This window comes from Hyperoodon ampullatus (assembly GCF_949752795.1).
Source record: "Hyperoodon ampullatus genome assembly, chromosome: 5".
Classification (NCBI taxonomy): domain Eukaryota; kingdom Metazoa; phylum Chordata; class Mammalia; order Artiodactyla; family Ziphiidae; genus Hyperoodon; species Hyperoodon ampullatus.
Genome location: NC_136918.1, coordinates 75,552,170 through 75,579,745, shown reverse-complemented (window position 1 = coordinate 75,579,745; position 27,576 = coordinate 75,552,170). Strand labels below are relative to the sequence as shown.

Genomic DNA, 27,576 nt, shown 5'->3' with positions numbered 1-27,576 from the left:
AACTTATTCAAGACACATGCTGGCAAGTGGCAAGGCTGGATTTAAACTCAGGCAGTCTTGCTCCAAAGCCCAGGCTCTGAACCACTAGGCTGTGCCCCCTCTCCTCTGGTCCATTCAGTCAGAGTCTCAGCTCTGTGCCAGTGGCCACCCTTCCCTCATGATTTAGGTAAATCCTGTTCCATTCTAGAAGTCTGGCCATCAGGCTCCATTTGTCAGCAATTGGTTTAAGATGAACATGCAATTGATTCTGGCCATAAAGTATGAGGATATATTTTCCTGGGAAAGAGAGGGCTCTGAGAATACTTGAAAAGTAACATACTAGGACTCTTTGTTTCAGTTATTTTATGTAGGTTTTCAGTTACTTGTAGCTGAAACTGTTTTAGGTAATTTAGATGCTAAATAAGGTGGGTTTTTTTTTCTAGCAAGAATATTGATATAGAACTATGGTTGAATAATTGTTTAATTATATATTTTCAAGACAGCATCTTATCAACTTTCAGATCGAAGGTTGAAACTTCAAGGAGCAAAACAATGCTTGTGATATGTACAAATGACAGTATTTGGGGCTTGCCTCTAAGAACTAAAGATAAAAATGTAAGATGCTGTGTAGCTCTGATTTGGTATAAACCTTTTAACTATTTATATGTTTACTCTCATGTTCTGTTACAGATCATCCAGATGAGAATTTTTTTGAGAATTTGGTCCATTGTGTCTATACAGGTGTCATATTACAACAAAATACTGCTCATAGAAAATCTTCCTGGATTGCTTATTTACACCACTGAATTCTTTATGAGATTTTTATGTTTTCCAGGAATCAGAATCCTCTAATTATATGTATGCATACATATATGGTTGAGGCCAAGGTGGATAAATCTGTGACCCAGACAATAAGGGGTCCAGTTCCTGGGTCTGTAGGGATCTGTAGGACCACAGGATCTATAGAAAAATAACATAGGGTCTACTAGATTGTGGAAGTGGGAAGATTAGTGAACCTGCTCCAGGGAGGATGAGCCATGAAGCCAGGAAAGCCTGGGAGACCAGTGAGTACAAAGCTGAATTGGGCTGAGAACTCTTGAGCCTGCTGCTCAGGCACCCCACAGCTGGCTCTTACCCCCCAAAAAGCTGTGCGTCCCACAGTGCCTGAGGGTGTATGCCCTGTGGTGGCCACAGGGGAGGAAAGTTTGTAGCAATGACTGCAACCCACAGAGTGGCCATCTTCTGAAAGGCAAAGTTCCTCATTGGGGACCATTTGGGAGGTTGCAACAGAAAGTTTCCCAGAAGGCTCATGACAAGGATTCCACCAGAGGAAGCTGTAGTTTGTGGGGAGCCTGTGAGGTCATATCTGCCTCTGGGGTCACCTCAGAAGCAGGCAGAAAATAGCCTTATAATAGAACAACTGGGAACCAAGAAGAAAGGGCAGATGGAAGCAGAAGATACACAGTCAGCTGGCTTGGAATGAAGCTTTGCAAATAAACGCCTCTGAAAAAATTCAGTGGGAGAAATGTATCCAAAGTTTTCTCAGGGGGTGGAAGATTCAAGATGTTGGAGGAGTAGGTGGATGTGGAGTTCATCTCTCACCACGGATGCGTCAGGAATACATCTATAGATGCAACAATTCTCAGAGAACACCAGCTGAAGACTACCAGAAGACCTTGGACACCGGAAAGGACTATAAAGATTCCTGCATAAGTGGGTAGGATGGAAAATAAGAAGGGAGAAGGAGGAGGAGAGGAAGTGGGATGGGACCTGCACCCCAGGGCGGGGGAACTGACGCAGAGGAGAGATTCCTGAATTCAGGGAAACCCCCTCTCCACTGGGGAAACCCCCGATGGGGAAATCGATGGGGACAGAAGGGAAGCATTTGAGGCTGTCAGAAGCTGCTGAAGCGGCCGATCTGTGGCAGACGGGACAGAGTGAGAAATACACAGTCTGTACCCGGGCCCTACGTGTCCCGACTGGGACGTGTGTTCACAGGTGTGCAAGCAGGCTGGGAGCTGGTGCATGGGGACTGGAGAACAGGCCCAGAGTGAGAACTGCTGTTGGCTGTGGGGAGACGGATTGAGGGGACGGGAGGGAGGAAAGCCACAACAAGGAATGCCTATGGAGGAAGACAGGACTGCCATGGAAGCAGGGTGCTACTGCTGAGTCACATGCAGTGGGAGGAGCCACTATTGTAGCCTCTCTCTCCCCACACGCAGGCACCTGCCAATGACAATAAAAGAAGCCCGTTCAGGGCTGGCTCTTGCACGCTGGCTGCTGAACAATAAAAAAAGAGCTCCCTCAGAGCTGGCCCTCAAGTGCCGGCTGCAGGGCAATTAAAAGAATAAGCCCGCTCAAGGATGACCCTTGAACGCCTGCTGCTGGGTGCAAGTAAAACCCCAGCCAGGACTGGCCCTCATGGGCCTTATGCTGGGCACTAGAAAAGGCCTCACTTGGGCCACATCTCTTGCGCCCATGGCCACTAGCTTCCCTGTGCATTTGGCACTGCCTGGGCTCCCACGATCCAAGTACTCATACCATGTCTGTGCCCTGTTCTCACTGGGGCAGACCCAAGAGATCCAAGGCAGCCTCTGGACCAGACTCCTGTGGGTCGACCACATGTAGAGGTGGGGATAAACCAAAGCTGAACCCCAGGGACGGGGTGACTGAGGAAGAGGATTGAAAATCTTTTCATCATCAGTTGTACAATGTGCAGGTTAAATCCCCGGGGTCAGCTAGGTAGCCCCTGCATCTATGGAATATCTGAGTAGACAATGAGTGTTCCCATGAAAGCAAACGGTCTAGCTCTGGCAGCTGTGGACTTTGGGGGCAGCACATGCTGGAACTGGGCCTGATCAGAGTCTGAGAGGTCCCCAGAGGTACCACAGCAGGTTCAGAGACCAGCCCAGAGGCAGGAAAGCCTCTTGGGGAGACAGAGGTGGGCTGTGCCTCATGGCATGTGCAAGGACACTTACAGCGGAGACCCCAGGGAAACATAATTATTACTATAAATTTTATTATGTTTTGATTCATTCTGTAGTTGGGTCTGGCTTTTCTTTTTGGTTTCTTTTTCTATCTTTTTTTGCTTGTTGTTGTTTTAGTTCTTTTATTTTTTTTAGTCTTTTGGGATCTCCATGTTTTATAACATAATTTTTGTTTTTTACTTTTATTTTTTTATGCAGTTCTACTTTAGCTTTGCTTTTCTGGTGTTCTGTGTTATTTTCCCTAATTGAAAACTATTACAAGAGACAAGGAAGGACACTATATTATGATCAATGGATCAATCCAAGAAGATATAACAATGGTAAATATCTATGCATCCAACATAGGAGCACCTCAATACATAAGGCAAGTGCTAACAGCCATAAAAGGGAAATCAACAGTAACATAATAATAGTAGGTGATTTTAACACCCCACTTACACCAATGGACAGAACACCAAACAGAAAATAAATAAGGAAACACAAGCTTTAAATGACACATTAGACCAGATGGACTTAATAGATATTTATAGGACATTCCATCCCAAAACAACAGAATACACTTTCTTTTCAAGTACACATGGAACATTCTCCAGGATAGATCACATCTTGAGTCAAAAACCAAGCCTCAGTAATTTTAAGGAAGTTGAAATCATATCAAACATCTTTTCCGACCACAATCCTATGACACTAGATATCAATTTCAGGAAAAAATACAAACACATGGAGGCTAAATAATATGCTATGAAACAATCAAGAGATCACTGAAGAAATCAAAGAGGAAATCAAAAAATACCTAGAAACACATGACAATGAAAACATGATGACCCAAAACTTATGAGATGCAGCAAAAGCAGTTCTAAGAGGGAAGTTTATAGCAATATAAACCTACCTCAAGAAACAAGAAAAATCTCAAATAAACAACTTAACCTTACACCTAAATCAATTAGAGAAAGAAGAACAACAAAAAACCCCACAAAGTTAGCAGAAGGAAAGAAATCATAAACATCAGAGCAGAAACAAATGAAATAGAAACAAAGAAAACAATAGCAAAGATCAATAAAACTAAAAGCTGGTTTTTGAGAAGATAAACAAAATTGATAAACCATTAACCAGACTCATCAAGAAAAACAGGGAGAAGACTCAAATCAATAAAATTAGAAATGAAAAAGGAGAAGTTACAACAGACACTGGAGAAATACAAAGCATCCTAAGAGACTACTACAAGCAACTCTATGCCAATAAAATGGACAACCTAGAAGAAAATTACAGACCAATATCACTAATGAATATAGATGCAAAAATCCTCAACAAAATACTAGCAAACAGAATCCAACAACACATTAAAAGGATCATGCACCATGATCAAGTGGGATTTATCCCAGGGATGCAAGGATTCTTAAATATATTCAAATCAATCAATGTGATACACCATCTTAACAAATTGAAGAATAAAAACCATATGATCATCTCAATAGATGCAGAAAAAGCTTTTGACAAAATTCAACACCCATTTATGATAAAAACTCTCCAGAAAGTGGGCGTAGAGGGAACCTACCTCAACATAATAAAAGCCATATAAGACAAACCCACAGCAAACATCATTCTAATTGGTGAAAAACTGAAAGCATGGGCTTCCCTGGTGGCGCAGTGGTTGAGAGTCCGCCTGCCAATGCAGGGGACACGGGTTCGTGCCCCGGTCTGGGAGGATCCCACATGCCGTGGAGTGGCTGGGACCGTGAGCCATGGCTACAGAGCCTGCACGTCCGGAGCCTGTGCTCTGCAATGGGAGAGGCCACAACAGCGAGAGCCCTGCATACTGCAAAAAACAAACAAACAAACAAACAAACAAAAATACTGAAAGCATTTCCTCTAAGATCAGGAACATGACAAGGATGTCCACTCTCCCCACTATTATTCAACATAGTTTTGGAAGTTCTAGCCATGGCAATCAGAGAAGAAAAAGAAATAAAAGGAATACAAATTGGAAAAAAAGAAGTAAAACTGTCACTGTTTGCAGATGACATGATACTGTACATAGAGAATCCTAAAGATGCTACCAGAAAACTACTAGAACTAATCAATGAATTTGGTAAAGTTGCAGGATACAAAATTAATGCACAGACATCACTTGAATTTCTATACATTAATGATGAAAAATCTGAAAGGGAAATTAAGGAAACACTCCCATTTACCATTGCAACAAAACAAATAAAATACCTAGGAATAAACCTACCTAAGAAGACAAAAGACCTCTATGCAGAAAATTATAAAACACAGATGAAAGAAATTAAAGATGATACCAAAAGATGGAGAGATATATCATGTTCTTGGAATGGAAGAATCAATATTGTGAAAATGACTATACTACTCAAAGCAAACTACAGATTCAATGCAATACCTATCAAATTACCAATGGCATTTTTTACAGAACTAGAACAACAAAATCTTAAAATTTGTATGGAGACAAAAAAGACCCTAAATAGCCAAAGCAGTCTTGAGGGAAAAAAAAATGGAGCTGGAGGAATCAGACTCCCTGACTTCAGACTATACTACAAAGCTACAGTAATCAAGGCAATATGGTACTGGCACAAAAACAAAAACATAGATCAGTGGAACAAGATAGAAAGCCCAGAGATAAATCCATGCACCTACGGTCAACTAATCTATGACAAAGGAGGCAAGGATATACAGTGGAGAAAAGACAGTCTCTTCAATAAGTGGTGCTGGGAAAACTGGACAGTTACATGTAAAAGAATGAAATTAGAACACTCTGTAACAGCATACACAAAAATAAACTCAAAATGGATTAGAGACCTAAATGTAAGACCAGACACCATAAAACTCTTAGAGGAAAACATAGGAAGAACACTCTATGACCTAAGTCACAACAAGATCCTTTTTGGCCCACCTCCTAGAGTAATGGAAATAAAAACAAAAATAAACAAATGGGACCTAGTGAAACTTAAAAGCTTTTGCACAGCAAAGGAAACCGTAATCAATACAAAAAGACAACCCTCAAAATGGGAGAAAATATTTGCAAATGAAGCAACTGACAAAGGATTCATCTCCAAAATTTACAAGCAGCTCATGCAGCTCAATTTCAAAAAAACAAACAACCCAATCCAAAAATGGGCAGAAGGCCTAAATAGACATTTCTCCAAAGAAGATATACAGATTGCCAACAAACACATGAAAGGATGCTCAACATCACTAATCATTAGAGAAATGCAAATCAAAACTACAATGAGATATCATCTCACACCATTCAGAATGGTCATCATTAAAAAGTCTAAAAACAGTAAATGCTAGAGAGGGTGTGGAGGAAGGAGAACCCTCTTGCACTGTTGGTGGGAATGTAAATTGATACAGCCACTGTGGAGAACAGTATGGAGGTTCTTAAAAAACTAAAAATAGTACTACCATACAACCCAGCAATCCCACTACTGGGCATATACCCAGAGAAAACCATAATTCAAAAAGAGTCATGTACCAAAATGTTCATTGCAGCTCTATTTACAATAGCTAGGACATGGAAGCAATCTAGGTGTCCATCAACAGATGAATGGATAAAGAAGATGTGACACATATATACAATGGAATATTACTCAGCCATAAAAAGAAACGAAATTGAGTTATTTGTAGTGAGGTGGATGGACCTAGAGTCTGTCATACAGAGTGAACTAAGTCAGAAAGAGAAAAACAAATATCTTATATTAATGCATATATGTGGAACCTAGAAAAATGGTACAGATGAACTGGTTTTCAGGGCAGAAATTGAGACACAGATGTAGAGAACAAATGTGTGGACACCAAGGGAGGAAAGCCGCAGCAGGGTGGGGGTGGGGGTGTGATGAATTGGGTGATTGGGATTGACATGTATACACTGATGTGTATAAAATTGATGACTGATAAGAGCCTGCTGTATAAAAAAATAAATAAAATAAAATTCAAAAATTAAAAAAAAGAACACTTCCTAACACCATATACAGGAATAAACTCAAAATGGATTAAAGACCTAAATGTAATGCCAGACACTATAAAACTCTTAGCGGAAAACATAGGCAGAACACTCTATGACATAAATCACAGCAAGATATTTTTTGACCCACCTCCTAGAGTAATGGAAATAAAATCAAAAATAAACAAGTGGGACCTAATGAAACTTAAAAGCTTTTGCACAGCAAAGGAAACCATAAATGATACAAAATGACAACCCTCAGAATGGGGGAAAATATTTGCAAATGAAGCACCTGATAAAGGATTAATCTCCAAAATATACAAGCAGGACATGCAGCTCAATATTAAAAAAAACAAGGAACCCAATCCAGAAATGGACAAAAGACCTAAATAGACACGTCTCCAGAGAAGACATACAGGTTGCCAACAAACACATGAAAAGATGCTCAACATCACTAATCATTAGGGAAATGCAAATCAAAACCACAGTGAGGTATCACCTCATACCAGTCAGTATGGCCATCATCAAAAAAATCTACAAACAGTAAATGCTGGAGAGTGTGTGGAGAAAAGGGAACCTTCTTGCACCGTTGGTGGGAATGTAAATGATACAGCCACTATGGAGAACATTATGGAGGTTCCTTAAAAAACTAAAACTAAAAATACCATACGACCCAGCAATCCCACTACTGGGCATATACCCTGAGAAAACCATAATTCAAAAAGAGACATGTACCCCAGTGTTCACTGCAGCACTATTGTTTACAATAGCCAGGACATGGAAGCAACCTAAATGTCCATCAACAGATGAATGGATAAAGAAGATGTGGCACATATACAATGGAATATTACTCAGCCATAAAAAGGAATGAAACTGAGTTATTTGTAATGAGGTGGATGGATCTAGAGTCTGTCATACAGAGTGAAGTAAGTCAGAAAGAGAAAAACAAATATATATATATATGTATATATATAAACAAATACATATATATTCCTCACTCACATATATGGAGTCTAAGAAAATGGTACTGATGAACCTAGTGGCAGAGTGGGAATAAAGATGCAGACGTAGAGAACGGACTTGAGGACATGGTGTGGAAAGAGAAGCTGGGACGAAGTGAGAGAGTAGCACTGACATATATACACTACCAAATATAAAATGGGCGGCTAGTGGGAAGCTGCTGCATAGCACAGGGAGATCAGCTCGATGCTTTTTGACACCAAGAGAGGTGGGATAGGGAGGTGGGAGGGAGGCTCAAGAGGGAGGGTCTATGGGGATATATGTATACATATACATATATTTGATTCACTTTGTTGTACAGCAGACACTAACACAATATTGTAAAGCAATTATACTCCAATAAGGATATTAAAAAAGAAGTTTTCGCAGGGTTGAGAAGCTATGAATTTAGGTAAAATCTTCTGGTGAGGTAGAAACGGAGGAATATTTTGTTTGACTTCATTACCCCAATGTTTGCTTTTCTTTCATCAGCATATTCAGAAAGAGTTTATTGGTTGTCAGCTCTGAGTTAATAATGACTCAACAGGCGTGGTCCCTGCCCTCATGGAGCAAATACTAGCAAACAAAACTTTTAAGTATATCTTTGGCTAAGTGCCTCAAAAGAAAGAAACAAACACTATGATATGTCGGCCAGAGTGGTGGTAGAAACAAGCCTAATTCAAATAGGGGGACCCTCTGAGCAGGTGACCTACAGTTGAGATCTGAAGGATGAGAAAGACAGTCATGTAACATGTGAGGCAAGAGCACTGTCAACCAGTGAGAAGACCCCAAGACGGGAAAGATCTTACTATGTTTGAAGGAAAGAGACCAACATGGCTGGAGCACATTTGGTCGGACAAGTGGAAATAGATGATGTTGGAAAGATCATCAGGAGGTAGGTCATGCAAGGTGTGGCCAGCTGTGATAGTACTTTAATCTGTAAGGGAGGCGGGGTCTGGATTTTATTCTGTACATAGTGACAAAGTTGTGGCTATTGTGAAGGAAATGAACTAAAGCGAGGCCACAGAGGAGGCAGAAAGAGAAGTAAGGAGGCTGATGTGTGGTCCAGGCAAGAAATGGCCTTGAGTTAGGGTAGCTGTTGGGTTTATATTTGTTTGATTTTAATGGGTTTCTCAACCTAGCTTGTGTAATCCTACCAGCATGGAGGACATGCATCAAAGGAGGATTTGATGGGGGAATTTACTGCCGAAAGAGCAATGAGTCACTAGGGTACTGGCAGGAGTACCCCAGGGATATGGAATGGATTATCTGTCCCAAAATGGTGGGCTGTGGCCATATTGTCTCCCTCAACTTTGTATACATTTGGAACATAATTGGTATTTAATACAATTTACCTGAATTGAACAAAACTGAGTAATAAAGTGGCTTTGTGTGTGTGTACATGGTACGCACATGTGTATAAACTAAATCTTTCACCACGACTAGGGTGAAAGCTCTGAAGTGAGGAGATAATCTGGATTATTTAGTCAGACAGAACTGGCTGATAACTAAATGGAAAAATGTGATTTTTCCAACTCTGTGAACACACCACCTGACTTCCTCCTCTGACATGCCTGCTTGCTGCTGCCTACACTCCTGCTATTAGAAATTAATTCCTCTGATGTGAGGCTATATCCCTTACTGAAACACAAGTATCCCGAGATAACATATAAGCCTTATCAATCATCTTTGCGATAATGAATCTATCATATATTTTCTTGAAGGAAAGCACATTTTATAAAGGTTGAAAAAAGTATGAAGGCATCGAAGCTCATTGTGGAGAAAATAAGCTACTTGGGATGGGTGGAAACGTGAAGAAAAGGGCCAGAGCAGAGAAAGAGGGTGGTTTCTAAATGTTCACACTCTTTGACTCAATAATTTCATTTCTGAATGGCTAACCTAAAGAAATAACTGTAAACATGGGGCAAAGATTTAGGTGCAAAGGTAGTCATTGCAATGTTGTTTACAAAAAAAGTGAAGCAATCTAGATGTCCAATGACAGGGACATAGATAAATAAATTCATATAGCTTTACAGTACAATGTTGTGTAACTATTAAAATTATGTATCTAAAGAATTTTTAATAGCATAGGATAGAAATCCAAACAAAAGTGTATATGTCTGTGTATTCTATGTATACCATACATATATAGTATAATCTCAAATATATAAAAGATAGATCTACCTAGAAAAGACTGTGTGTGTATTTTTGTTGGTGTATATGTTAATGGTAATGGAATTTGGGGTGATATTTATTTTCTTTTGATAATTTTCTATATTTTCCAGATTAAAAAATAAATATGAGTTATTAGAGAACACATTATAACAGCTACCCTTTCCCCCTTAGAAGCAATTTCTAATTAATTAGCCAAATTACTGCATCTGTTTCTGAAACAAATCTGGGTGTTTGACTGAACTTGAATCTGTGGGACAGTTTTTCAGAGCTGAATCTTAAAAAGATATTCCTTGAGCCTCTAAGGCACATTCCTGTTAGAGAGGTTGATGGTTAGGAGGGAAGGAAACTTGAAGAACATCTAAGTTCATCAGCCAAGGAACCATTAGGTTATTTTCAAAACATTTGAAAATGAGCTTCCTGGCATTTGGCTGGAATGACTGAAGGCTGGCGACACTGTAATGTGGCCCCCAGGGAGACACGGGTGTTCCACAGGCCACTGAGCTCAGGCAGAGATCAATTTAAACTGTGAAACAAGGAGAAAATGCAAAAATTCCAATCAGCAGCATAATCCCCACAGTGCACCTGCCATGATACACTCCCGAAAGGTCTTTTCCATGACTGAACTTCTTGCTAAGCGCAAACATGGTGCAGACCCAGGGAACATCTTTAGAAAGGCATGCAGTTCATTTCCATTTTCCCCCTTTACTCATGGGGATGAGTGTATTTCTATTGAGGTCATTTGTGTTCATTAAATGATAATTTCTGGAACACTAGGAATGAGCTGGTTGCCACGTTAAGTCGTAACACAGTAAAACAAGCTCCTTAACTCCTTTCCTAAATTGTTATTTAATGTGAAAAGTGTAGAACCTGATCTATGTTATAAATTGTCTCTTTGTCAAAATAGACAAAATTTCATTCAAATGTTAAAAGGTACAATTGGCTTCTTATTTTAATCCTATGGCTTATAACCCATTAAAATCATTTATTTTGATCCTCAAGCTGTTCCAGATTTAACCAGTAGAGAAAATATGTATGCGGAGATAGAGATGTATGTATGTCAGTGGGTCTCCACAAGGGGAGATTTTTTTCCTGGTGGGACATTTGGCAGTGTCTGGGGACATTTTTGGTTTTTTAGTTTCAGGGTCAAAGGAAGGGCTGATGGGAGTGTCTGGCATCTGGTGGTTGAGGGGAGGGATGCTGCTAAACATCTTCCAGCACACCAGCCAGAATTATCCGGCCCAAACGTCAGTAGTGCCAGGTTGAGAAACTTTGGTGTGTTTGCATAGGTGGGGGATGATAACATAAATATGGCATAGCAATGACATCAGGGAGGAAGGTAAGTGGGAGTTTTCACATTATTTTTGCAAATTTTCTGTAAGTCTGAAATTATTTCAAAATTTTACAAAGTCTTCAATGGGTGTAGTTGGCAGTTTAAATTGTAATACCCTGTTCTGCAGCCTAGAGATAGAAAATGACTTGTCCCTTATTGGGAATGAAGGTTCAGCTCAGTCATTGCCCATGACCTCTGGGGTTACAGTCTTCAGGGGCAGGAAGGGAGGTCAGCAAAGGTCCCAAATGCCCACCTGGATCACGGCTGGAATTGCTTGCTCCACCGTGAGAAGGCACACCCCTTGGGTCGAGGCCATATTTAGAGAATCGCTGTTCTGCTTAAACTGCTCTTTTAACATGAAGTCGGAATCTGTTGATGAAGAACCCACCCCTCCCACCTCCCCTCCTTTAGCTGCATTTTGTTTCCAGGCTGCACTCTATTTTATATATATCTTCCAAGGAATTGTTCTTAGGTCTTCTCTTGAGTCTATACCCTAGTTCCTCCAACAATATCGTGGGCTGCTCTGGGTTTGGAGCCCTGATTTCTACTCTGTGTACGTGTAGTGGAGTAGCTAAGAGGTCAGGCCCTGGAGACATTGCCGGTTGCACCTCTAACTAGTTGCGTGTACTTGGTCTATTATGGAAACTGTTTGTGCCTCAGTTTTCTCAACTGTTAAATGGGAAGAAAAATAGCAAACCTGATAGAGTTTAAATGAATTAATAGATGTAAGCTGGTACAACAATAGCACATATTAAGACCTTAATAAAAGTTATGGGCTTCCCTGGTGGCGCAGTGGTTGCGAGTCCGCCTGCCGATGCGGGGGACACGGGTTCGTGCCCTGGTCTGGGAGGATCCCACATGCCGCGGAGCGGCTGGGCCCGTGAGCCATGGCTGCTGAGCCTGCGCGTCCGGAGCCTGTGCTCCGCAACGGGAGAGGCCACAACAGTGAGAGGCCCGCGTAATGCAAAAAAAAAAAAAAAAAAAAAAAGTTAGTATTCATTCATTCATTCTATAATATTAGAAATATTTCTGCCCTTCCCACACCCATGGACAGTGCTCCTAACCTCTGTGTTGGGAAGATGTGAGTGATGTATCACAGCCATCTGGGTGCTTCCTGCAGCCCTGTCTCTGGTTCTTTTGTTTCTGTTGCATTGGTTCCACTCAGTTGCTTCCTGAGACTTTTCATGCTGTGTGGCCCGCACAGTGAGTGGAACCTCTTTATCTTTCATGTCTCTGTCCCTTCCCCATCCCATTCTCTTCTACTGAACTCTCTTTTTCCATTGACTGGATATTTCCAGTGAGCCATACACTCTAGTAAAGGCTTTGTATTATTTCATTTGCATCTCATAGAGCCCTGTGTGAGATGGAGACTGTTATTCTCATCACTTTATAATTAAAGAAACTGAGGCTTAGAGAGGTTAACTGACTTGACCAGGATGCAGAATTAAGAAGCAGTGTGCTTTTTCCTCCACTTTCCCAGGAATGAAGTACAATACTTTGAGTAGGGGAGAACCCAGACTTCCTGCCATTTTTCTGTTTTCCTTCCTTGCAAATCACAGAAGCTGGAGGAGACCCGAACAGATGAGACTTAGCGTTTGTTGCATGGCAGGGTCTGTGCTGGTGCTGGGACATAAGAGCAGAAAATACATGAGTATTTGATTTGAGTGAACTCAAAATCATGCCTCAGTTATCTTTTACTGTACAACAAAACATCCCAAAACTTAGTGGCTTAAAAGGATGATTTCTTGTTTATCCTGACTCTGCGCATTGCCAGGGCTCACAAGACAGCTGTTCTGCTCCGCGTGATACTGTGTAGAGTCTCTCCTGAGGCTGCATTTGGCTGAGAGGTTGGCTTGGGTGTCCACAGTGGCCTCACTCGTGTGTCCTACGGTAGTGCTGGTTGTTGGCTGGGGGCCTCTCTTTTCCTCCTATGGCCTCTCATGCTCCAGGGACTCTCCGCACATGATCTCTCTAGGAGGACAGCCTGGACTTCTTTATGTGGTTGTTGGTTTCCAAGGGAGTAAAAAATGGAAGCTACATGCCTCTTAAGGCCTAGTTATAGAAGTCACAGCATTATTTCTGCATTGTGCTGTGGCCCAAAGCAAGCTACAGGGCCAGCTCCAGGGATGGCAGAAGATCGCCACCTCTTGATGTGAGGAATGGCATAGGAGCACGAGGATGGGGCTTTGAAAGCAATTTACCACACTCTCTGTGCATCTGGCTCTTTAGCCAGAAAAATAGGGTTTGAGCACTGGAAGCCTCCTTAACCATCATCTGACTTAACCACTAGTTTCACAGATGCAGAAACTAAGACCTGGGAAGTCAAGCCACTTGCCCTTGACCAGCACAGTCAGTGGAGAAGCCAGGTTTAGGTCCAGCTTGTCTGGTTGGCATCATCACCTGCATTTGCAGATGTGTGCTTAGCTTTTCTTCCTGCCAAGTTCCTGTCTGACTCAAGGCTGCCCCTGTTAAGTTTGGAGACCACAAGTGTACAGAAGAAGGGAGGGACCTGTTTTTCCTTCTTCTGTTTCTATGCTTGGTGCCTGCCCTCTATTCCTGGGCTGGGCACTGGAGTCTCCCATTACTGCTTTGGCCTCATTGACCAGTATTGACCAGGGATGCCTTCAGCATCACTCCTCTTCTATACGTTGGAAAATGAAGTGATGCTGGGTTTTACCACATGCATAAAAAGTGGCTGCCCAAACCCTACCTGATGTTATAAAATGAAACCCAACACATTTTTGTAACGTTTTAGGGTAGTCTATTTACTACAGTGCATTTTTCTAAAGTCCACAATTACTACAATATGAAATGCGTTGCTTGTTTTGAAATAGAGCAGGTGAGCCATAAATTATTAATTTCTCTCATTATAACCACAAACCTGAAAATAATTAAGAGCTTACATTTCCCCCGATCGTTATGATGCTCTTTTGGACATTTCCAGCCTCCTGGACAGATACTTATTTTGCACTAAAGATAATATTTGTTATCAAATACAGTTCTGGGATCCCCCCCCTTCAAATCCTCATGTGGGTGCCTGACTTTTATTGAGGGTTAAAGTAAATAAGAAGTACGATTCTTAGATTTATGTCTCCTTGAAGACCATAAATATCCAAAGAAGAGCAGTAGAGATGCTCTCCAAGAAAATATGTTTACTTGATTCCTGTTGTATTGATTATAGATTGAATAGAAACTTTTTCTCTTCATTCTAATATTATTTACCATTTTTATAGTTTAAATAAGTAATATTTGTTTATTATAAAAATTTACAAAAGACATAAGCACACAAAGAAGAAAATAAAGATACCCCCTTAATCCCACCTTACAGTCAAACCGCGGTTAACATTTTTAGTGTATGCTCTTCCCATCAGAGGGATAGAGCAATAGAAATATAGATTGATATGAGGGAAGAGATGTATCAGTAGATATACATATAGATACAGAGTTTTCTTTTAAAAAATAGGGTCATATTGTACAATGAGTTTGCAACTAGATTTTTTTGTGTTTTGTCTTGCCTATGTGTGGCGATAACATTTTTCCATGTCTACCACCCACAGAAGTAATTCTCTCTTGTTCTGACAGGACAGTGATATTGAAGCACTGGCCAGATGTTTGGAGTATGTGCTGGGCTGCACCACTCTAGGTGAGTAAGTCTCTTCAGATTCCAAAATATACTGATACCTACTGATTCTAATGGAATATTCAACAAGTAGAAAGCTTGGGAAGAATCTCATACATATTTCAATCCAACCTCATTTGATAGATGAGGAGACTGAGGACAACAGAGGTTTTATGTCTGGCCCATGGGCCAGGAAATGCAAAGAAGAATTGTTTATCCTTGTTGTTCAGTGACCCTGGGTCTCCAAGGATGAAATCATTAAATTCAGTGGTCCACTGTGACCCAATGGTGGCCTGGCAGGGCACAATAATAGGTTTTATAGGTCTCCTGGGAGAGGAATCTTTCTACCTCATTCGTCCTATAGAAACACTATAGTCATTCAAGCTGAAAGGACCATCACTCTGAAGGTCAGCCAGTTACTAGAAGAGATTTGGTCTGAAAAACAAAGCCGAAATTTCTTTAGCATTCTTGGTCTCTATAAATGGGATTGCTGTGCTTCAAGGATAAAATGCTATTTTTTATTTTCTTCTTTTTTTTAACCCAACAAACCCAACTGTGATAACTTCTAGCATTGGATGATATATTGTCACCTGACACAGATGGAATAGCAGAGGATACAGTCTGTTATCTGTGGGTTTCACTCCCCCAGATTCAACCAGCCCTGGACAGAAGCTCCTTCAGCTCTGAGGGCCATCTGTATTCACTGTACTAGGCCTCTGTGTACAGGGGACTTGAGCGGCCACAGGTTTTGGTATTCACAGGGGCTCAATGCCTCAGGGATACCAAAGGATGGATGACTCTATTCTTATAGGTCCTGGGTGAAAAGGGGTGAGATTTTTTTTTCTTTGAAATCTGACAGTGAATTTTTATTTTAATTTTTAAAATTATTGGTGTATAGTTGTTTTACAATGTTGTGTTAGTTTCTACTGTACAGCGAAGTGGAGTTCCCTGTGCTGTATAGCAGGTTCTCATTAGTTGTCTATTTTATACATATTAGCATATATATGTCAAACCCAAGCTCCAAATTCATCCCACCTCCCCCTTCCCCCATTGGTGTCCATACGTTTGTTCTCTATGTCCGTGTCTCTACTTCTGCCTTGCAAACTGGTTCATCTGCACCATATTTCTAGATTCCACACATATGCGTTAATATACGATATTTGCTTTTGTCTTTCCTACTTACTTCAGTCTGTATGACAGTCTCTAGGTCCATCCATGTCTCTACAAGTGACCCAATTTCGTTCCTTTTATCCTGAGTAACATTCCATTGTATATATGTCCCACAGTTGTTTGACCAAAAGCAGTCCCTTCAAAGGGAATGGCAGGTACATTTTAAATGGATAACCAACAAGGACCTACTGTATAGCAAAGGGAACTCTGCTCAATGTTATATGGAAGCCTGGATAGGAGGGGTGTTTCTGGGAGAATGGATACATGTGTATGTATGGCTGAGTCTCTTTACCATGTACCTGAAACTGTCACAACATTGTTAATCAGCCATACTCCAATATAAAATTAAAAGTTTTTTTAAAAAAGGGAATGGCAGGAATAAAGATGAAGTTTTCAGGAGTGCCAGCATTCACCACTGTTTTATTAGGAGTTTATGCACAATTTATAACGTTTTTCTAGCATATTCCACATCTCTGTGTGAAAAGCCTCACTTATAACACAGCTCCCCGATTTTTTCTCCTGGCCATCACCCTGTGCCTTGTTTAATTGTACATCAGTAACACTTATGAGGTACAGTTATCCCAAGTTAGAATTTGCAGACCAGGAGGGCTGTCCTTTGGCCAAGCACTCACTCTCTCTCTGGACCTCAGTTAGACTAGCTCAGTAATTTTCAAACTGGGCTCCTTGGGGACCTCCAGGAGCTAGCAAGTGGGGAGGGGGACCCTGAGCAGCACAGGGACAGAAGCCCTGTCTAACATGGTGCCTGGTGCAGAAGAGCCCCTTAACAAATATTTTTAAATATTTTAAGAGAAATTAGATGCAGACTGTGCTCCTTTCCCATCTTCAACCAAAACAGTTTCACTCTTACCTGTTTTATAAATTAGACTTCTACATAAGGTTGTGTTAAAAAAGATTTCACTGCAAAAAAAAAAAAGTACTGGGTTGGATAGATGATATCTAAATTCCCTTCTAGACTGTATGATTTTATAAAAATGAGCTTTAGGAACATGGAATAAAAATACACATTCATCTCTGCCTGGAGCGCCACTAAAGTGACAGCAAAGGAATAAAGCTGATATACATCTGCAGAAACAAAGGGAACAGGAGAGGAGTTGGGAGCCAGGTGAGTGCTGTTAGTGAGTTTGGGAAGGCAGAAACCTGATGGGTGAGTGGTGAGTGATTCAGCGACAGAGAAAGGTGACAGCTAAACTCCTAAGTGTGTGTGGGAAGGAGGACAGGGAGGGGTGGACTGGCAGACACTGGCATGAGGGGCAGCAAGCTTTTGAAACACCTGTCTGGGGAGGTACTCATTACAGATGAGAGTATGATGGCTTTCTGGATCCCAGGTGCTTCTCTGTCTTTGCATAGGAGCCGTGAAGAAATCCCCTCACGTAGTGTCATTGGACGTGAGATTGCTCAAGTAGACAGTAGCTGCTTTGCTCTAACTACATTTTGGGAGATTCACCAGCTGCAATAATAGTTAGAGCTTATTAACCATCATGGCTGTTGATATACATCCAAATGTTAACAGGATCCAAGGGACAATTGAAACTTCAATATGTCAGAGTATAAGCCTTGTCACTTAAGCAGGAACCCTCCACGACTGAGCCATGCTTCACTTACAGGCAGCATCAGCCTATGCATCTTGGAAATATCCAGTTGCCCATTGAGCATGACAGGTTTGTAATTATCTTCCACAAACATTTTCAAGAGCTTCTTCCAACCCTCAACAAGAGAGGAGAGAACAACAGATGCAAATGTCCTTCTGGTTCTTTGGACCAAGAAAGTCGTAACTTTGTAGCCCTGAAAATGCTGCTGGTGGCCGGTTTACCCCAGACTCAGTTTTATTTTCATGTGAAACAGGGCCAGTGATGCCTCCCCTTCCTGGGTCACTGGGGAGTAGAGAGGGTTAATGAGGTAGCATTTGTGGAGCTTCAAGAGATTCCGAATTAGAAGATGGCTTTTTGAATTACAGGTTCAGTATCTGAGTCTCCTCTGTACATCAAGGTCAGGTTAAAGCCTTTACACCCATGGTTCTCACACTTGAGCAGGCATCTGGATCACTTAGAGCACTTGGGAAGACGCAGGTGTTCTGTGTGCCCCAGAATTTGTTTCTAACAAGTTCCCAAGTGATGCTTGTGTTCTGGGTCCAGACCACACTTTGAGAGCCATGGCTTTAATGCCCTTAAGCCCTGAGATTCTTATCGTGCACACCCACCCTAATTTATAACTCAAACAAAATGTTACTAAAGTATAAAATAAAAAATTTATTTCTTAAAATTACAGAGCACTTGCTTATAAGCCAAAATGAAAACAGCTTCTAGAATTTTTTTCTCTCTTTTTGTGGTGATGTCAGTGTGAGCTGGGCTATCTGGCACTATATACAAGAGTTACTGAGCTTCCTTGGAACCAATATTGTATTTTTTCTTCATCCTCAGCATCTGTGCCAGACATTTAGGTGGGTTCAAGACACTGTATGAAGACTCAGATGCTGAAGCTTATTTGAAACATGGTCCCAGCCACCAAGTGGGGTCCTGGACAAATCAGTGCAAAGTTTTGTAACAATATCACCCACTAGGTGCTCCTTTTACACATGGAGGACATATCCTCCCAAATGGAGGCACCTCATTTCTGAAGCCCTAAATTCCCCTCAACATTTCCCATGGGGTATAAGAAGAAAGGTCAGTCATGAACAGGATGCTGAGGGATCCCAGGTAGAATTAGGAGAGGAAAGGAGAACAAAACATTTCTTTTTAACAGAACAGGAAAGGCCAGAAATGGGATCTCTGGGTACAGCCAAGAATGCAGGCAGTAGCCATTTCACTGAGGGCAGATACTTCAAAACATGAAATTTCCATGGTTGAAATGTGCAGTCTCTCTTCCCCGCCTCCTTTCTTCCCTACAAATGTTTATAAAGCACATATCATAAGCCAGGTATCACAGAGTGATGGAGAAAACAAGGTCCCTGCCTTGATGAGCTTCCAGTCTAGCCAAGGAGGCAGGTAATTACAGGGCACTGTGATGAGGACAATGCATACTGGGAACAAGGGAAGTGGAGGGGAGGGGTCCACTGTGGGCATGCAGCCGGGGCAAGGCTCCACAGAGGAGGAGGAGGCTTGTGATTGCCTGGGTCCATGAGGGCAGAACAAGGTCTTATTCATGACAGTGTTCTCAGCGTCTAACACATAGCCTGGCACACAGTAATTTTCAATAATCATTAGATGAATAAATGGAAAGGTGAGTAGAGCGGCCAAGTGGTCAGGAAGAGGAAGTGTCCTTTAGAAAGGATCAAGCAGTGGAGGGTTCAGAAGTATGAAACAACTGGATGTATTCATGGAATTATCAAGAAGGCTGGTGCTCCTGGAATGTAAGGTGTGAGGAAGGGATCAGCAAATCTGAATACACAGGGTCAGGGCCATGTGGAACCTTGGTGCCAGGTTAATGAGATTGAACTTTATCCAGTGGACTAGGATACCACTTTTTCTTAAGCATGGTCAGAAAAGATGAGCTTTAACAAACAATAAGGAGGATGCTTTGAAAGAAGTGACTTGAGTTGGGGAACTGGTAATGGGCTTTCGTTCTACAGACAACAGATGGTGTTGCTATAGTAACTGTTCAGGCCCATCACTAGCCAGTAGGGGCAGAAGATGACCTTTGTTTTCCCTTAAAAAGGAAAATTCTGTCTCTGTGTTTCTTAGTAATCAGATTATGAACCAAGGCAACATATGAAGTTTAGCACTTTTTAACGATTGGGAAATTAGCTGTACTTCTAGAGAGAAGTCATCAGCAGAATGATACAAGTTGGGTGAGCTATTTGTAAAAAGGCTTGTTTTGTACTTCCAAGCAGGATGTTGTCACAGATGTTATTAGAATACAAGAGATTCTTCCAAACCTCTCTGCCCATTATGATTTCTTTAGTGTGTTGACACGTCTGATCAGTTTGGCTTTTTGAAAATTGTTACCCTTCAAATCGTCCATTGAACCTTGGTAATTACTGTTTAATCTCTACTAAACAATGTGACTGATACAGACCAGAGAAGACATCAGAGTTTCTGAATCCCTTTGAAACTTCCTTTGCTTAAGCTCTTCAAACTCTAAGCTGTTAAATGTAGGGATAACTGACAGCCATTTAACCTTGCACTATTGTGCTTTTCACCTTGACAGAAAAGAATTTCTTATAATAATTAGAGTGATTTCAACATAGTGTCTTATCTTTGGTTACTGACACATTAAAACCACTGCATTTGGGGGAGAGGGGGGATATTTTGGATCAAAAACCACTTGGATCATTTTGATGTGAATGCACAAAATTTGCCACTATCTCTTCTGTTTATGTCTTACAGAAATTTAATAGTTTCTAGAAGTTCTTAAAACTTGAAAGGCTGCAATAGATTCAGGATTAGTGGCAATTTACAGACACATGCCAGACACATTCATTTGGCAGATGTGTAGTGATGGGAAGGGGGTAGAGAAAGGCTTTGTAATTTAAATAAATTCCTAAAACAATATTATTAATCATTCTTAGTAGCACACTCTTAGCAAAGAACGTTCTGTATATTCCTATTACCTAGAAAAAAGCTTCAGGAATCAAGTTTACCTAGCTAAGAGAGAAACTCAGCAATCGTGCGTTCCTTCCTTACTCACACGTTAGGATTTCATCAAAGTTAATATACTTTGTAGAGGAATGGTATTAGGTGGCAATGATGTGTTAGGCCTGGATCCTGCTGCTAAAGTTTTATGATTTCAGAATAGAACCAAGACAAGGGCCTAAATAGCCATACAACAAGAGAGTAAGGATTCAGAAAGTTGGGAGATTGTCTTTAGTTGGGGGATGGAAGTCATCAAGGACGTTTCAAGGAGAAGGCAGCATCCGAGATCGTTCCTGATATGAGAATAGGTGTGCCGATGGGAAGGTGGGGAGGAAGGCCCTGAAGTTGGAAGGGGCAAGACAGGGAGAAACACAGAGACAGGAACAGGCAGCAGCAACAGGCTGACGGGGAATGGTGAGCAGTTCAAATCACACTGTAAATGAACTATCTTGGTAGCTAATTTTTATTATTTTTCCTAAACAAAGTGTTTTCCTTGTAAAAGGTGTTTACTAGGATCTTTAATATCCCATACCCATTTGTGTGGGGAGAAATAGTCACTGCCATTGCACTTGACTTAATGCTCAATGTATTAAGGTAAATTATCATAAAGACATTACTACTCCCTTTTCTATCATATGTGCAGCAAAATTTTCCCAGTCTGTTTTATGTCTATTAATTTCGTTTATTGTTTCTTTGGGATTTTTGGTGGGGGAAATTTTTTATTTTTTAAGTAGGCAAATGTGACTCAACTTTTATAAATTCTAGCTTTTCTGTTTGTTTTTTTTAAACAGTTTTTTCAGATTTGTTTTTTCAAATATTATTGGTGTACAACTGACCAAAACAATGTAAGTATAATCTAAATGTTATCAAAATAAAAGTACAAATTTTTTCAAGCATACAACATAGTAATTCGATATATTTTCCCCTTTTTTATTGAAGTATAGTTGATTTACAATCTTGTGTTAGTTTCAGGTGCAAAGCACAGTGATTCAGTTAAATGTGTGTGTGAGGGTGTCTGTGTGTGTGTGTATTTTGTTTCTTTTTCAGATTCTTTTCCATTAAAGGTTATTATAAGATATTGAGTATAGTTCCTTGTGCTATACAGTAGGTCCTTGTTGGTTATCTATTATATATATAGTAGTGTGTATATGTTAACTGCAAATTCCTAATTTATCAGTCCCAAATTTTTTAAAGTGCTTTTTTTTTGACACCAAGTATTTTATTTTATTTTTAACACCTTTATTGGAGTATAATTGCTTTACAGTGGTGTCTTAGTTTCTGCTTTATAACAAAGTGAATCAGTTATACATATACATATGTTCCCATATCTCTTCCCTCTTGCATCTCCCTCCCTCCCACCGTCCCTAACCCACCCCTCTAGGTGGTCACAAAGCACCAAGTTGATCTCCCTGTGCTATGCGGCTGCTTCCCACTAGCTATCTATTTTACGTTTGGTAGTGTATATATGTCCATGCCTCTCTCTCGCCTTGTCACAGCTTACCCTTCCCCCTCCCCGTATCCTCAAGTCCATTCTCAAGTAGGTCTGTGTCTTTATTCCCGTCTTACCCCTATGTTCTTCATGACATTTTTTTTTCTCAGATTCCATATATATGTGCTAGCATATGGTATTTGTCTTTCTCTTTCTGACTTACTTCACTCTGTATGACAGACTCTAGGTCCATCCACCTCACTACAAATAACTCAATTTCGTTTCTTTTTATGGCTGAGTAATATTCCATTGTATATATGTGCCACATCTTCTTTATCCATTCATCCGATGATGGACACTTAGGTTGCTTCCATCTCCTGGTTATTGTAAATAGAGCTGCAATGAACATTGTGGTACATGACTCTTTTTGAATTATGGTTTTCTCAGGATTATGCCCAGTACTGGGATTGCTGGGTCATATGGTAGTTCTATTTGTAGTTTTTTAAGGAACCTCCATACTGTTCTCCATAGTGGCTGTACCAATTCACATTCCCACCAGCAGTGCAAGAGTGTTCCCTTTTCTCCACACCCTCTCCAGCATTTATTGTTTCTAGATTTTTTGATGATGGCCATTCTGACTGGTGTGAGATGATATCTCATTGTAGTTTTGATTTGCATTTCTCTAATGATTAATGATGTTGAGCATTCTTTCATGTGTTTGTTAGCAATCTGTATATCTTCTTTGGAGAAATGTCTATTTAGGTCTTCTGTCCTTTTTTGGATTGGGTTGCTTGTGTTTTTGATATTGAGCTGCATGGGTTGCTTGTAAATTTTGGAGATTAATCCTTTGTCAGTTGCTTCATTTGCAAATATTTTCTCCCATTCTGAGGGTTGTCTTTTGGTCTTCTTTATGGTTTCCTTTGCTGTGCAAAAGCTTTGAAGTTTCATTAGGTCCAATTTGTTTATTTTTGTTTTTATTTCCATTTCTCTAGGAGGTGGGTGAAAAAGGATCTTGCTGTGATTTATGTCATAGAGTGTTCTGCCTATGTTATCCTCTAAGAGTTTGATAGTTTCTGGCCATACATTTAGGTCTTTAATCCATTTGGGGCTTATTTTTCTGTATGGTGTTAGGAAGTGTTCTAATCTCATACTTTTACATGTACCTGTCCAGTTTTCCCAGCACCACTTATTGAAGAGGCTGTCCTTTCTCCACTGTACATTCCTGCCTCCTTTATCAAAGATAAGGAGACCATATGTGTGTGGGTTTATCTCTGGGCTTTCTACCTTGTTCCATTGATCTATATTTCTGTTTTTGTGCCAGTATCATACTGTCTTGGTTACTGTAGTTTTGTAGTATAGTCTGAAGTCAGGAAACCTGATTCCTCCAGCTCCATTTTTCGTTCTCAAGATAGCTTTGGCTATTCGGGGTATTTGTATTTCCATAGAAATTGTGAGATTTTTTGTTCTAGTTCTGTGAAAAATGCCAGTGGTAGTTTGGTAGGTATTGCATTGAATCTGTGGATTGCCTTGGGTAGTAGAGTCATTTTAACAATGTTGATTCTTCCAATCCAAGAACATGGTATATCTCTCCATCTACTTGTATCATCCTTAATTTCTTTCATCAGTGTCTTATAATTATCTGATACAGGTCATTTGTCTCCTTAGGGAGGTTTATTCCTAGATATTTTATTCTTTTTGTTGCAATGGTAAATGGGAGTGTTTTCTTAATTTCACTTTCAGATTTTTCATCATTAGTGTATAGGAATGCCAGAGATTTCTGTGCATTAATTTTGTATCCTACTACTTTACCAAAATCATTGATTAGCTCTAGTAGTTTTCTGGTAGCATCTTTAGGATTCTCTATGTATAGTATCATGTCATCTGCAAACAGTGACAGCTTTTCCTCTTCTTTTCCGATTTGGATTCCTTTTATTTCCTTTTCTCCTTGATTGATGTGGCTAAAACTTACAAATCTATGTTGAATATGAGTGGTGAGAGTGGGCAACATTGTCTTGATCCTCATCTTAGTGGAAATGGTTTCAGTTTTTCACGATTGAGGACGATGTTGGCTGTGGGTTTGTCATATATGGCCTTTATTATGTTGAGGAAAGTTCCCTCTATGCCTACTTTCTGCAGGGTTTTTATCATAAATCAGTGTTGAATTTTGTCGAAAGCTTTCTCTGCATCTATTGAGATGATCATATGGTTTTTCTCCTTCAATTTGTTAATATAGTGTATCACATTGATTGATTTGTGTATATTGAAGAATCCTTGCATTCCTGGAATAAACCCCACTTGATCATGGTGTATGATCCTTTTAATGTGATGTTGGATTCTGTTTGCTAGTATTTTGTTGAGGATTTTTGCATCTATGTTCATCAGTGATATTGGCCTGTCATTTTCTTTCTTTGTGACATCCTTGTCTGGTTTTGGTATCAGGGTGATGGTGGCCTCATAGAATGAGTTTGGGAGTGTTCCTCCCTCTGCTATATTTTGGAAGAGTTTGAGAAGGATAGGTGTTAGCTCTTCTCTAAATGTTTGATAGAATTCGCCTGTGAAGCCATGTGGTCCTGGGATTTTGATTGTTGGAAGATTTTTAATCACAGTTTCAATTTCAGTGCTTGTGATTGGTCTGTTCACATTTTCTATTTCTTCCTGATTCAGTCTTGGCAGATTGTGCATTTCTAAGAATTTGTCCATTTCTTCCAGGTTGTCCATTTTATTGGCATAGAATTGCTTGTAGTAATCTCTCATGATCTTTTGTATTTCTGCAGTGTCCGTTGTTACTTCTCCTTTTTCATTTCTAATTCTATTGATTTGAGTCTTCTCCCTTTTTTTCTTGATGAGTCTGGCTAATGGGTTATCAATTTTGTTTATCTTCTCAAAGAACCAGCTTTTAGTTTTATTGATCTTGGCTATCGTTTCCTTCATTTCTTCTTCATTTATTTCTGATCTTATCTTTATGATTTCTTTCCTTCTGATAACTTTGGGTTTTTTTTGTTATTCTTTCTCTAATTGCTTTAGGTGCAAGGTTATGTTGTTTATTCGAGATGTTTCCTGTTTCTTAAGGTAGGATTGTATTGCTATAAACTTCCTTCCTAGAACTGCTTTGTTGCATCTCATATGTTTTGGGTCATCGTGTCTCCATTGTCACTTGTTTCTAGGTATTTTTTGATTTCCTCTTTGATTTCTTCAGTGATCACTTCGTTATTAAATAGTGTATTGTTTACCCTCTATGTGTTTGTGTTTTTAAAAGATTTTTTTCCTGTAATTGATATCTAGTCTCATAGTGTTGTGGTCAGAAAAGATACTTGATACAATTTCAATTTTCTTAAATTTACCAAGGCTAGATTTGTGACCCAACATATGATCTATCCTGGAGAATGCCCCATGAGCACTTGAGAAAAATGTGTATTCTGTTGTTTTTGGATGGAATGTCCTATAAATATCAATTAAGTCCATCTTGTTTAATGTATCATTTAAAGCTTGTGTTTCCTTATTTATTTTCATTTTGGATGATCTGTCCATTGGTGAAAGTGGGGTGTTAAAAGTCCCCTACTATGAATGTGTTACTGTCAATTTCCCCTTTTATGGCTGTTAGTATTTGCCTTATGTATTGAGGTACTCCTATGTTGGGTGCATAAATATTTACAATTGTTATATCTTCTTCTTGGATCGATAGTTTGATCATTATGTAGTATCCTTCTTTGTTTCTTGTAATAGTCTTTATTTTAAAGTCTATTTTGTCTGATATGAGAATTGCTACTCCAGCTTTCTTTTGATTTCCGTTTGCCTGGAATATCTTTTTCCATCCCCTCACTTTTAGTCTGTATGTGTCCCTAGGTCTGAAGTGGGTCTCTTGTAGGCAGCATATATATGGGTCTTCTTTTTGTATCCATTCAGCCAGTCTGTGTCTTTTGGTGGGAGCATTTAACCCATTTACATTTAAGGTAATTATCGATATGTATGTTCCTATTACCATTATCTTAATTGTTTTGGGTTTGTCATTGTAGGCCTTTTCCTTCTCTTGTGTTTCTTGCCTAGAGAATTTCCTTTAGCATTTGTTGTAAAGCTAGTTTGGTGGTGCTGAACTCTCTCAGCTTTTGCTTGTCTGTAAAGGTTTTAATTTCTCCATTAAATCTGAATGAGATCCTTGCTGGGTACAGTAATCTTGGTTGTAGGTTTTTCTCCTTCATCACTTTAAATATGTCCTGCCAGTCCCTTCTGGCTTGCAGAGTTTCTGCTGAAAGACCAGCTGTTAACCTTATGGGGATTCCCTTGTGTGTTATTTGTTGTTTTCCCTTGCTGCTTTTAATATATTTCCTTTGTATTTAATTTTTGATAGTTTGATTAATATGTGTCTTGGTGTATTTCTCCTTGGATTTATCCTGTATGGGACTCTCTGTCCTTCCTGGACTTGATTAACTATTTCCTTTCTCATATTAGGGAATTTTTCAACTATAATCTGTTGAAATATTTTTTCAGTCCCTTTCTTTTTCTCTTCTTCTTCTGGGATCCCTATAATTCGAATGTTGGTACGTTTAATGTTCTTCTAGAGGTCTCTGAGACTGTCCTCAGTTCTTTTCATTCTTTTTCGTTTATTCTGCTCTGCAGTAGTTTTTTCTACTATTTTATCTTCCACGTCACTTATCCGTTCTTCTGCCTCAATTATTCTGCTACTGATCACTTCTAGAGTATTTTTAATTTCATTTATTTTGTTGTTTGTCATTGCTTGTTTCATCCTTAGTTGTTCTAGGTCCTTGTTAAATGTTTCTTGCATTTTCTCTATTCTATTTCCAAGATTTTGGATCATCTTTGCTATCATTATTCTGAATTATTTTTCAGGTAGACTGCCTATTTCCTCTTCATTTGTTAGATCTGGTGGGTTTTTACCTTGCTCCTTCATCTGCTGTGTGTTTTTCTGTCTTCTCATTTCATTTATCTTAGTGTGTTTGGGGGTCTCCTTTTTGCAGGCTGCAGGTTATTAGTTCCCATTGTTTTTGGTGTCTGCCCCCAGTGACTAAGTTTGTTTCAGTGTGTTGTGTAGGCTTCCTGGTGGAAGGGACTAGTGCCTGTGTTCTGGTGGATGATGCTGGATCTTGTCTTTCATGTGGGCAGGTCCACATCTGGTGGTATGAATTGTGGTGTCTGTGGCCTTATTATGATTCTAGGCAGCCTCTCTGCTAATGGGTGGGGTTGTGTTCCTGTCTTGCTAGTTGTTTGGCATAGGGTGTCCATCACTGTAGCTTGCTGGTCGTTGAGTGAAGCTGGGTGTTGGCGTTGAGATGGAGATCTCTGGGAGATGTTCGCTGTTTGATATTATGTAGAGCTGTGAGGTCTC

At 40.0% G+C, this 27,576-nt stretch overlaps 1 protein-coding gene across 1 annotated transcript in view; it reads left to right on the top strand.

Moving 5' to 3' along the window:
- Positions 1–27,576, top strand: part of NEK11 (NIMA related kinase 11) — a gene marked incomplete at its 3' end in the record, with an annotated part of 277,346 nt that overhangs the window by 175,426 nt on the left and 74,344 nt on the right. Inside the window, 1 exon segment of the mRNA XM_079705252.1 lies at positions 15,011–15,071. Within this exon segment, the coding sequence (XP_079561378.1) occupies positions 15,011–15,071 (61 nt within the window).